Below are 13,283 nucleotides of genomic sequence, written 5' to 3'. Positions count from 1 at the left end.
TGTGGCATAATAAAAGCTCCGCTGCTTTACCCCACATACACACGACTGGAAGCAGCGGAAGCACTCGACTGTGGCATAATAAAAGCTCCGCTGCTTTCGAGCCGCGTGTCACGCTCGTTCAGCGGCCTAGTTTCGCTTCGACGGCTTTCAGCCTCACCCTGCTTCATTCTACTACGTTAATAAATCATTAGCTCATCTATGAACATGATTTCTGCCCGAGTCCCGTCAGATTGCATCGGCTGTGGGGATGAAGACCACAACTCCCATGATTCCACACTCAGTCACAGCATCATCAAACTATGCCTCTGTCTATTTGTTTATTTTGAATACGCGCCCTCTAGCGGCGAAAATTACATATTGTGCCTTTAAGCATGAATTAATGCATATTAGTGCCACCGTATTGTAAAGTGTTACCGGAAAGTTCTCTAAGCCATACAATATGATATGGTTCTTCTGGTTCTTCTGATTTCCATTTTATAGCTATAAATTTCTTTGCTACTATCAGAGCCATCTTAACCAAACGTAAATTCTTCCTTTGATCAAGCTGAAGAACTGATTCATCCCCCAATAACATAGATCTCAGATTAGATGGAAGCATAACATTAACCATTTTGTCAATAGTTTGTATTATGTTTCTTCAATAGGGTTTAAGTAACTGAGTAAGCATCTTGATGGGGAAGATGGGAAATTAGGTACCCATTTCACCAAACACCCATTCCTTGTACATGCAGTTGACGAAGAAGATGGGTGACTGAGTGATGGCCATGAGGAAGTCGCTCACTGCCAGATTCATGATGAAGTAGTTCGGAGGTGTCCGTAGTTTCTTGTTACTGAAACACAAAAAGTACCTTCAGTCACAGTCCCAGTTTCAGAAACTCATAGATGTAAAGCAAAAGCATGTTATTTATGGCCATTTCCTCAAAACATCAGCTAAACTCATTGACTTTGACCAACCAAACACATGCGTCACCTCACACTCCTTTAAACCTTTAATGCACAGATATTTCACCAGATATAAAATACAATTATTTTCACTTTCATATGATCAAACTATGCAGTTAGTGATAACTGGAATGTATCTCTATATAAATTCAAAGATATATATATATAGGTAAGGAGTGCATTTTGCATGATGCATTATCAAATTGAAATGAAAGAGTCTGTTGAATCTTCAGAACATTTTTTTTTACTTAGCACGCGTTTTTATATATTGAGTATCATATTTGATCCATTAGACTTTTATGGCTCATATAGCCCGATATAGAGGGAAATTATCTGGAGGAAAAAACAGCTCATTTTCATTCAGAGACAAAAAATAAATAAATACATTTGAAAAAATATATGTAATTAGGTGCAGAAGCTGATATTTATGTGGACAGAAAGTGATGAAATTCTGATGCTTGTAATGTAAATCAACGAGATCTTTATAACAGTGCAGCAGATACTTACATAAAATGATCTAAATATCAGTGGTCGCTCTATATCTCCAACAATATGTCTTACTAAGACAAGATTGACATGATCCAAAAATATACTGCAATGCAATCCAATGATGATTGAGAGCTGAAGAAATAAAGGCTCCTCAGAAGATGTGAGATGTTCTGGAGGCTTGTGAAGATCATTCCTCCGCTGAGGAACAGTGAAAGTAAAGCTTCTGGAAACAAACGCTCCTCAAAACATCCTGATGATCAGATTTGAGATGCTAAAATATGATTGATGGAGAATCAAGTAAAGCTGAGCTGCTTCAGTCCAGTAAGTGTTCATCTGGAAATATGACTACAGTTATTCTGACGTTTACTTGATAAAAATCAGTCAAGATTTGACAGCAGAAACACACGGGAAGCAGCAGCTGAAGCTGGAGGTTTATACAATTACACTAAAAGGGCTTTTACTGCAACTCTAAACTATCAATCAGACGACAGAAGACATGCAGTATATTGTGTGTGACAGGTTTAACAGCAAAGTCTTCATTATGTTGCTCATTTAGAAACCTATAAAATGTGATACAGTTGGGTTAAAACAGTGCTAGAAACTTCTACACACTTTGATGGTGGTAAATATAAGTTTATTGATTCAACACATTGCGTCTGAGGTGTTTCATCACACAACAATCATTGTGATTGCACATCATCTCATTAATCCTACAGTCACAGTTCACACAATTTCCTCTGACTGAAAGTCCCCCATCTGAAACCCTCATCCCCGTCCATCAGGCATTAGAGCTGCAGGAGACATCAGCAATTCACGGGAACAACACGGCCTTTCCTAGAAAGCTCTCAGCTGACAGACGACCTCCAGAGAGACACTGCAGCTCACTTCACGAGGACGAGTTGTGATTCTCAGTCAGGATTAAAATCCTCACATACAGTATGATGAAAGTCTGTTAATGCTGCTGGTTGACATCTGATTAACAGCAGTCATGTTTCGTTATTAGGTAACACCAGACATAATCTGGGACAGAGATGGATTGTGACTTTTTTGCATATATTGGACAATGTTAAAGGACAATGTTAAAGTTCCTGTCTCAAGGAACTTTGCTGCCTACTGGCTTGTGGGGTTTTTATGATATGACTTTTTATTCATCGTTGGATCTGCATCACCTAAACCCTAAAGTTGGGCCGCCACTGCCCATCAGCCTATATAATCACTGCGTTGCTCTTGGTATCGCTCGCCGGCCTCGATACATACATCGGGGTTCTCGCAAACACTGCACTGGGCTCACTACCTCAGTTACCTCAGCTGATGGATGTACTATCCCCGTTGTCTGGTCCTCTTCTCGCCGACTGTACGCTAAAACACACAGAGAGGGTGGAAATATAAACTTTGTAAACCACCGTTCTCTGTTTGCTTCCTCTGCAACAGTTCTGCCTTCAGTGAAAATGGCTCTAGTATACGCTAGGTCATTTTCAAATAAAACATTCATTATGAACAACTTTTTCTCATCTCACGCCTTGGATTTCCTGTTTGTGACTGAAACGTGGCTGAAATCTGATCACCGTTCGTCTCGGGGTGAACTATCTCCTTCTGACTGTTCTTTTTATAGCTCTCCCAGGCCAAATAGACCTGGTGGTGGTCTAGCAACAATTTTCAAGAAGTCATTCAAATGTCGACTACTGCCTGTAGATGCCTTTTCTAGTTTTGAGGCAACTCTTGAGTATCGATCTCAATGGTCCTCTAATCTACTCCTGGTTTACAGACCTCCCAAAGTTAGTACAACGTTTATTCATGAGTTTTCAGACTTTGTCAAATCAAGTGTCACGCTGTGATAGACTGTTGGTTCTGGGGGATTTTAACATCTATGTCTGCTGCCCCTCTAAACCTATGGTTAACAATTTTATGGGCCCTATTTTAACGATCTAAGCGGAAGGTCTAAAGCACACGGCGCAGTACACTTTGGGCATGTCCAAATCCACTTTTGCTAGTTTAACGATGGGAGAAATGGTGGGCGTGCCCGGCGCATGGTCTAAAACGGTTGTCCCTATTCTCTTAATGAGTAATGGGTGTGCTTTGGGCAATAAACTGATTGGCAATAAACCAATCAGAGTCTCATCTCCCATTCCCTTTAAGAGCCAGTTTTGATCGCGCCATGGCGGATGTGCTATTTGGGCCTACACAGCGGAATTTGCAAGCGCAAAGACAGAACGTGTCTCCAGAGAGGAAACAGAGCTGCTCGTGCGCGAGCAAATAGGTAGCCTAATTCTGATACATGCAATGACTATCCATTATGACATGTAGGCATTTTTATATTTATGTAGCCTACACAATAATAATCTTTTACATTGTAATCCTTTAATTTTTAATATTTGGCATGTTTGTGTGCTGCTGCGCATCCCTGTGTTTGTAATAAGCAGAGCGTACACCCGCTGTGGACCCCCGCTCTTTAAATATCAAAAAAACTAATGCGCCATTGACTTTAGACCAGATTTTAGTTGGTCAATGGCGCAGTCTATTTCAGTTGCCTCAAAATAGCAATGCACCAATAATGGGCCTGAACACACTTCGTTTTCAGACCAGCACGCCCATGAGCGCATAAATGGGCGCAAATGCATTTGCTATTTAAACAACGTGACGCAGGACGTGAAAATGTTTACTGCGTCGGGCTGAAACTAGCAAAAAACACTTGTGTCGTGCCTGGTGCCGCATTGCTTAGAGAGGTGTTGGACACTGTTTGCCCTGCCCTTGTAACTATTATAAACAGTTCTTTGACTAGTAGGGTTTTCCCAGAGTCCTTTAAACATGCTTCTGTACAGCTGTTAAAAAGATCTCACCTTGATCCATCTGTTCTTAGTAACTACCAGCCGATTTCTAAACTCCCATTTATTTCTAAGGTTTTAGAGAAAGCAGTGCTTCACAGTTTACTTCTTATCTGGATGCTTTTAACATTCTGGATAAGTTCCAATCGGGAGCACTTCAAAGTACAGAGTCGGCCTTGCTTAAAGTTATGAATGATCTTTTGCTGTCCATTGATTCGGGGTCATCTGCCATTCTGATACTGTTAGATTTGAGTGCAGCCTTCGACACTATTGACCATGACATCCTCTTGAATCAACTCAAATGTGTAGTAGCGGTTCAAGACACGGCATTACAGTGGTTCACCTCTTATTTAAAGGGTAGGACTTTTTAAGTAAATATCGGGTCGTTTACCTCACCTTCTGCGCCTATTCCTTATGGTGTTCCACAGGGTTCTATTCTTGGCCCTTTATTGTTCTCGCTCTACATGCTTCCTCTAGGCTCCATTCTCCAGAAATATAATATTAACTATCATTGCTACGTCAATGACCTCCAACTTTACCTTCCAATCAAACTTGAAAATGACTGTTCTTTACAACTTTTCTCATGTTTTGACGAAGTGAGAACTTGGATGGCTAATAATTTTTTTGCAACTAAACGCTGACAAAACTGAGGTGATTCTGCTAAGCCCGCTGCACTCAATACTACTCTTACGAGTAGGTTAGGTTCCCTTAGTGATAACTTACAACACCATGTAAAAAATCTAGGGCTCTATTTCGAACCATTACTACAATTTGACAAGCATATAAGCATGGTTGTAAAGAGTAGCTTCTTCCACCTCAGATTTGTCACAAAAGTTAAACATTTTCTCTCTCGAAAAGATCTCAAAATTGTCATCCATGCATTAATCTCTTCCAGCCTTCACTATTGTAACTCTCTGTATGTCGGCCTTTCTCAATGCACTTGGCTTCAGATGGTTCAGAATGCAGCAGCCAGATTGTTGACAGGAACAAAAAAGAGGGAGCATATTCAGAGTTGATTTTAAGATCCTTCTTTTTTGTATACAAGGCATTGCAAAAGTCGCAAAATGCAGCTGGAGGGCAGGAAGTGATTTTTCTCCATAGGAATCACTAACAGAAACTCAAAATGCCAGTGTTTTGCGTTGTTTATGGATGCTTAAATTGGCTAAACAGAGAAACCACTAGGAGCTTTTATCATGTACGTGTGGTGTTCATAAGTGGGGGAAAAGTCAAGAAAGTAATTGAAAAACGCTTGGAAAAAGTGGCTTGTAAACCTGTCTGCGGTCGGGAGGAGCGAAGGTCGTGTGATAATGCTCGTGTGTGTAAATGGTTATTATAGGATATAATAATATATTAAGATATTCAGCCTTCAGTGAAAATGGCTCTAGTAAATGCTAGGTCATTGTAAAACATTGAACAACTTTTTCTCATCTCACGCCTTGGGTTTTCTGTTTGTGACTGAAGCCTGATGACCGTTTGTCTCTGGGTGAACTATCTCCTTCTGACTGTTCTTTTTATAGCTCTCCCAGGCCAAATAGACCTGGTGGTGGTCTAGCAACAATTTTCAAGAAGTCATTCAAATGTCGACTACTGCCTGTAGATGCCTTTTCTAGTTTTGAGGCAACTCTTGAGTATCGATCTCAATGGTCCTCTAATCTACTCCTGGTTTACAGACCTCCCAAAGTTAGTACAACGTTTATTCATGAGTTTTCAGACTTTGTCAAATCAAGTGTCACGCTGTGATAGACTGTTGGTTCTGGGGGATTTTAACATCTATGTCTGCTGCCCCTCTAAACCTATGGTTAACAATTTTATGGGCCCTATTTTAACGATCTAAGCGGAAGGTCTAAAGCACACGGCGCAGTACACTTTGGGCATGTCCAAATCCACTTTTGCTAGTTTAACGATGGGAGAAATGGTGGGCGTGCCCGGCGCATGGTCTAAAACGGTTGTCCCTATTCTCTTAATGAGTAATGGGTGTGCTTTGGGCAATAAACTGATTGGCAATAAACCAATCAGAGTCTCATCTCCCATTCCCTTTAAGAGCCAGTTTTGATCGCGCCATGGCGGATGTGCTATTTGGGCCTACACAGCGGAATTTGCAAGCGCAAAGACAGAACGTGTCTCCAGAGAGGAAACAGAGCTGCTCGTGCGCGAGCAAATAGGTAGCCTAATTCTGATACATGCAATGACTATCCATTATGACATGTAGGCATTTTTATATTTATGTAGCCTACACAATAATAATCTTTTACATTGTAATCCTTTAATTTTTAATATTTGGCATGTTTGTGTGCTGCTGCGCATCCCTGTGTTTGTAATAAGCAGAGCGTACACCCGCTGTGGACCCCCGCTCTTTAAATATCAAAAAAACTAATGCGCCATTGACTTTAGACCAGATTTTAGTTGGTCAATGGCGCAGTCTATTTCAGTTGCCTCAAAATAGCAACGCACCAATAATGGGCCTGAACACACTTGGTTTTCAGACCAGCACGCCCATGAGCGCATAAATGGGCGCAAATGCATTTGCTATTTAAACAACGTGACGCAGGACGTGAAAATGTTTACTGCGTTGGGCTGAAACTAGCAAAAAACACTTGTGTCGTGCCTGGTGCCGCATTGCTTAGAGAGGTGTTGGACACTGTTTGCCCTGCCCGTGTAACTATTATAAACAGTTCTTTGACTGGTCAATGGCGCAGTCTATTTCAGTTGCCTCAAAATAGCAATGCACCAATAATGGGCCTGAACACACTTCGTTTTCAGACCAGCACGCCCATGAGCGCATAAATGGGCGCAAATGCATTTGCTATTTAAACAACGTGACGCAGGACGTGAAAATGTTTACTGCGTCGGGCTGAAACTAGCAAAAAACACTTGTGTCGTGCCTGGTGCCGCATTGCTTAGAGAGGTGTTGGACACTGTTTGCCCTGCCCTTGTAACTATTATAAACAGTTCTTTGACTAGTAGGGTTTTCCCAGAGTCCTTTAAACATGCTTCTGTACAGCTGTTAAAAAGATCTCACCTTGATCCATCTGTTCTTAGTAACTACCAGCCGATTTCTAAACTCCCATTTATTTCTAAGGTTTTAGAGAAAGCAGTGCTTCACAGTTTACTTCTTATCTGGATGCTTTTAACATTCTGGATAAGTTCCAATCGGGAGCACTTCAAAGTACAGAGTCGGCCTTGCTTAAAGTTATGAATGATCTTTTGCTGTCCATTGATTCGGGGTCATCTGCCATTCTGATACTGTTAGATTTGAGTGCAGCCTTCGACACTATTGACCATGACATCCTCTTGAATCAACTCAAATGTGTAGTAGCGGTTCAAGACACGGCATTACAGTGGTTCACCTCTTATTTAAAGGGTAGGACTTTTTAAGTAAATATCGGGTCGTTTACCTCACCTTCTGCGCCTATTCCTTATGGTGTTCCACAGGGTTCTATTCTTGGCCCTTTATTGTTCTCGCTCTACATGCTTCCTCTAGGCTCCATTCTCCAGAAATATAATATTAACTATCATTGCTACGGCGATGACCTCCAACTTTACCTTCCAATCAAACTTGAAAATGACTTTTCTTTACAACATTTTTTATCATGTTTTGACGAAGTGAGAACTTGGATGGCTAATAATTTTTTTGCAACTAAACGCTGACAAAACTGAGGTGCTTCTGCTAGGCCCCGCTGCACTCAATAGTACTCGTACAAGTAGGTTAGGTTCCTTTAGTAACAACTTACAACACCATGTAAAAAATCTAGGGCTCTATTTCGAACCATTACTACAATTTGACAAGCATATAAGCATGGTTGTAAAGAGTAGCTTCTTCCACCTCAGATTTGTCACAAAAGTTAAACATTTTCTCTCTCGAAAAGATCTCAAAATTGTCATCCATGCATTAATCTCTTCCAGCCTTCACTATTGTAACTCTCTGTATGTCGGCCTTTCTCAATGCACTTGGCTTCAGATGGTTCAGAATGCAGCAGCCAGATTGTTGACAGGAACAAAAAAGAGGGAGCATATTCAGAGTTGATTTTAAGATCCTTCTTTTTTGTATACAAGGCATTGCAAAAGTCAGCCCCGGATTATATCTGGGATCTTATCCAGCCATATACAACCTCTAGGTCGTTAAGATCTTGTAACCAGCTTCTTTTATCTGTCCCTCGTTCTCGCTGTAAATCCAAAGGTGAGAGCTTTCGCTGTTGATGCCCCTAAACTCTGGAACAGTTTACCCCTCATTATCAGGGCCTCTCCATCACTCTGTGTTTTTAAATCAAATTTAAAGACTCATTTTTCCACCCTTGCATTTGAGTGATGCTGTGTACGGTACCTATGATGTATGTTTTTGTGTATATACATATTTTAATTTTAATGTATCTTTTCTGTTTTGTTTTTTTATCTGTTGCTTCTTATCTAACCTTTTATTGTAAAGCACTTTGGATCAACGATGGTTGTGTTAAAGTTGTGCTCTATAAATAAAGTTTGACTTGACTTGACTAGTTCAGACAAAAATGAACATTTGCTGCAAATGGGCTCACTCTCAGGCCATCTGAGATGTAGATGGGTTTGTTTGTTCATCAGATTTGGAGAAATGTGTCATTTCATCACTTGCTCAGCAATGGATGCTCTGCAGTGAATGGGTGCCGTTAGAATGAGAGACAAAACAGCTGATAAAAACATCACAATAATCCACAAGTAATCCACTCCACTCCAGTCCATCAGTTAACATCAGCACCCATTCACTGCAGAGGATCCATTGCTGAGCAAGTGATGCTATGCTACATTTCTCCAAATCTGATGAAGAAAAACTCATCCTAATCTTGGATGACCTGAGGGTGAGCACATTTCATCAAATGTTAATTTTTGGGTGGTCTATTGCTTTATTATATAGATGCATGAAGTGAGATTCACTGAACATAAAAAATACATTATCCTTATTAAAAGTTGACAACAGACTCTATTTGCTTTCTTAATAAATATTCCTGGTTTTATTATAAATCAATCATCAGTGCATATGTTACTCTAAAGAAACAAAGTTGTCTTCTGATGGAAGTAAAAGAGGTTGCTCGTGCTGAATTTGAAAGAAAATTTATGTATAGCATAAGCATAAATGTTTTGAGCTTGTTGAGCTGGTCTTGTTAATGCATGTCTAAGCACATTTAGTCAATTCTGTCCACCACACAGTAACGTTAATGGAAATGAGCAATAGAATAAATGAGAAGCCTTTTTAAAGAGGTCGAACATTGATTCTTGTCGTGTACAGCGGGTCTGCTGAATTAAACAGGTCGTCAATGGCTTTGTTTCTGTCTCTTGTCATTGACCACTGAGAAGCTGATGGTTTATTTTCCACTTCCACATGATTACCCTTCACCCCAAACTCCCAAACCCTACAGGCCTGCATGTGCATCTGATTAATTTACGGTCAAAAACATTTTGCTTTGTTTACAGTCAATGTGCATCATGTTACATAATTGCATGGTTTCATTTCATTACATTACGTAATCATATTGTTAGCGGACCAATGCAAACAGCAGCTTCTAGAAGACATAACTTTGAAAAAAAATTAAGAAAAATATCCATATTCAAAACGTAATAATCACTTGAATCTAGATTGCGCTCACTGTTGTACACAGAAGCAGCTCCGTGAGCATGACGTATGAGTTCAGCGTTGTGCATGCGCCGCTCAGAAGTGACGAACATGGAAGCACGGAGGAGAGATCAAAACAAAACAACGGTCACTAATTAGAAGTACAAAAAGAGGATTTGTAAAGAAGAATGTCGGAGGATTTCGATATAAGCCAAGAGGAGACTGGTTTTTCTTTGCTAAAGTAAGGAAACTTTGCTTCCTTTGCTCCGGTTAACAAAAAAAAAAAAAAAAAAAGCTTAAATGAACAGTTTTAAGCCAAAATATAAAAAGAATAATAAAAGTCAAATATCAAAATATAAAAGTCAATATTCTATGAGCATTCTTCAGAATACTTCACAATTACACAGAAAGAAAGAAAGAAAGAAAGACATACCGGGTTGGAATGCCGTAAGGATGAGTACATTTTATATTTATATGCATTACTCAAGATTGTCTCTCAGAGTCAGATCTTTAGCACTCGTAAGTGTGTGTGTGTTTTGTCTTTAGAGCTGTGATCTGTAAGAAAGTGTCATGGGACTGAGGAGAGCGGTGCTCTTTAAGAGTGAGAGCTGAACAAATGCAAAAAGTGTGTCAGCGACCCTAGAGGATTTAGACTGAATGCATCGCATAGAGTGCATCCACAATAAACCAATGTTCATTTCATTTTGGTTTAATTTTTAATCATAGTCTTTAAACTAAAATGCCACTTAGTCATGTTTTACTCATCTGAATTGTTTTAGTCTAGCTTCAGTTGACTAAATATCTAAACTTGACTAAAAAGAAGATATTAAAACAATTAAGCATTTCTCTAAAAACCCCAAATTCATTATATACTCCTGGAAAATATATTATTAACCTGTTAATATGAGTGATTTTAAGGTTTGAACATGCAACACACACAGATTTAATGTTTTGGTTTTTTTAATGAATAGCCTACTGAAATATGAAAGGATAAAAAAAATTAAATGATACTCCAAATATCTAACTAAAAAGCAGCACTGTTTTAATGATGAGTGAGTCATTGAATAATTCACTCAACCAATTAGTTCAAAGGGCTGATTCATTCAGAAACAAAGCAAGCCCTTATGAATGAGTCACTGAATCACTGACTCATGATTCATTCAAACAGCTGATTCATTCAGAAACCAAGCAAGTGACTGAATCATTGACTCACGCCATTTGTTCAAAACCATGGATTCATTCAGTAATGAAACACTGCTGTGTGTCGCTGAGAGATTCTCAACAGTTAGAAAGTGCGAAACTGAGCAAAACACATTAACTTTATTTCATTGTTGTATAAAATCAATATTGACTAAATCGACAGCCCTAGATTTATGTATATAGTTAAGGAAAACTATGAAGACAATTAGTTATCAACAAACTTCACACTGCAGTTAACTACTCCTGTTTAACCTTAATTAATCTCATACTTTTATTTACAGGAATTACATAATTTTACATCCACTCACAAGTTTTACATTAAATCTAGGTATAGAATCCAAACCAAACCGCAACTTTATCATGTTCACATCTGTATTTGAAAATGCTCCTCACCATGAAGCCTGTGAAGAAGAAGTGTCTGCTGTCACCATCTATTACTGACGGCAAACCGTCCCTCTCAGCAAAGACTAAAATAAATCCGTCAGTATAAAACCATGTCAAGACTGCTAGACGTCAAGTATACAGCAGAATGAGTAATTAAAATAAAAGACAAAATCAGCAGTGAGTCACACTGCAGTGACGCAGGATTGAGGAGTTAAGACTAAACATTTCACAACATTAGTTGGCGCAAACCTCAGTGTAGTCGTTATACTGGAATATGTGTCTTGAAATCATTTTTTAATGAGATATTGTGAAAAAAGAATTACAAAAGATCTCAAAAGTGTACTCATAGATCTCAATATGAACTCATCAAATTCAGCCGTCATCCACATTATTTTTATACTGGGAAGTTTGTAATAATTAAGATTTTTTTATGTTTTTGAAAGACGTCTCTTCTTCTCACCAAGGCTACATTTATTTGATAAAAAATACAGTAAAAATAGCTAAATATTATTAGAATTTAAAACAGCTGTTTTCTATGTTAATATATTTTAAAATGTAATTTATTGCTGTCCTCAAAGCTGAATTTTCAGCATCATTACTGCAGTCTTCAGTGTCACATGATCTTCAGAAATCAGTATAATATGCTGCTCTGCTGCTCGAGAAACATTTCTGATTATTATCAATGTTGAAAACAGTTGTGCTGCACAATATTTTTGAGGAAACTGTGATGCATTTTACTTCTCAGGATTCTTTGATGAATAGAAAGTTCAAAAGAACAGCATTTATTTGAAATAGAAATCTTTTGGAACATTAAAAATTGCAAAATGCTTCATATTTTTTTTGCGGAAACTGTGATATACTACCATTTGATTCAAGTTTGGGATCAACAAAATTTATTTATTTTTTTTAATTAATACTTTTATTCAGCAAGGATGCATTAAAATAATCACATGCTGACAGTAAATACATTTATAATATAATATAATTACAAAAGATTTCAATATCAAATATATGCTGTTCTTTTGAACTTTCTATTCATCAAAGAATCATGATAAATAAAGAAAATATTGGGCAGCACAACTGTTTTCAACATTGATAATAATCAGAAATGTTTCTTGAGCACCAAATCGGCATATTATACTGATTTCTGAAGATCATGTGACACTGAAGACTGGAGGAATGATGCTGAAAATACAGCTGCGCATTTTGAATTGCAATAATATTTTACAATTTTTACTGTATTTTTTATTAAATAAATGCAGACTTTGTGAGCAGAAGAGACTGAAATGAAACCAAATATCATTTGAAAGTTTCCTGAGCTATAAAGTAACAAAGTCTTAAAAATAAAACACTTTCCTCCAGAAACTCCTGTGTAATGCTCACTTAGACACTTCACTGTCAAAAAGAGCCTCAGCTTCATAACAATAAACGCTTAAAGTTGATGAGACGTGAGATCCTACCTGAAGAAGGCATACATGACCAGCATGTTTCCGATCACTCCCACAGCCCCGATGACGGCCACGAAGAAGGCCACTATGTAGTGTGCATGACCGGGAACGTCCACTTCCCTGAAGAAGCCACGGTCCATGTCCACCGGCTCCTCCATACCTGCCACAACGATGGAGAAGACGCTCGTTAAAGCTCCATCTGACTTCACTGACCTCTTAAAGTTCAGCGAAAGAGATTCTCTTTTATAAATAAATTAAAAATGTACTGGCATCCTGCAGTACAGCATGACAAACATAACGTCTGAGTCCTGCAGTGTTTACAGATATTGAATATTTCTATATTTCACTACTGTATATGAACTGAAGCCCTTCAGTCGGCTGATAAAGTGCCCTGCGGCTCTGATTATTGATTTGCTCCCA

The 13,283-nt window shown here is 38.7% G+C and overlaps 1 protein-coding gene across 1 annotated transcript in view; it reads right to left on the bottom strand.

The window, feature by feature from the left end:
• LOC107560826 (melanopsin-B-like) overlaps positions 1 to 13,021 on the bottom strand; it is a 33,355-nt gene extending 20,334 nt beyond the window's left edge. Inside the window, exons 1-2 of the mRNA XM_016245094.1 lie at positions 12,876 to 13,021; positions 697 to 830 (exon numbers count right to left, since the gene is read on the bottom strand). Of these exons, the coding sequence (XP_016100580.1) occupies positions 697 to 830; positions 12,876 to 13,021 (280 nt within the window). The remainder of the gene's footprint in view (positions 1 to 696; positions 831 to 12,875) is intronic.
• Positions 13,022 to 13,283: the final 262 nt, after the last annotated feature.

Source organism: Sinocyclocheilus grahami, unplaced genomic scaffold (assembly GCF_001515645.1).
Source record: "Sinocyclocheilus grahami isolate Dianchi unplaced genomic scaffold, SAMN03320097.WGS_v1.1 scaffold745.1, whole genome shotgun sequence".
NCBI lineage: Eukaryota > Metazoa > Chordata > Actinopteri > Cypriniformes > Cyprinidae > Sinocyclocheilus > Sinocyclocheilus grahami.
Note: the sequence above shows the minus strand (reverse complement) of the source record. Positions and strands in the feature narration are given on the sequence as shown.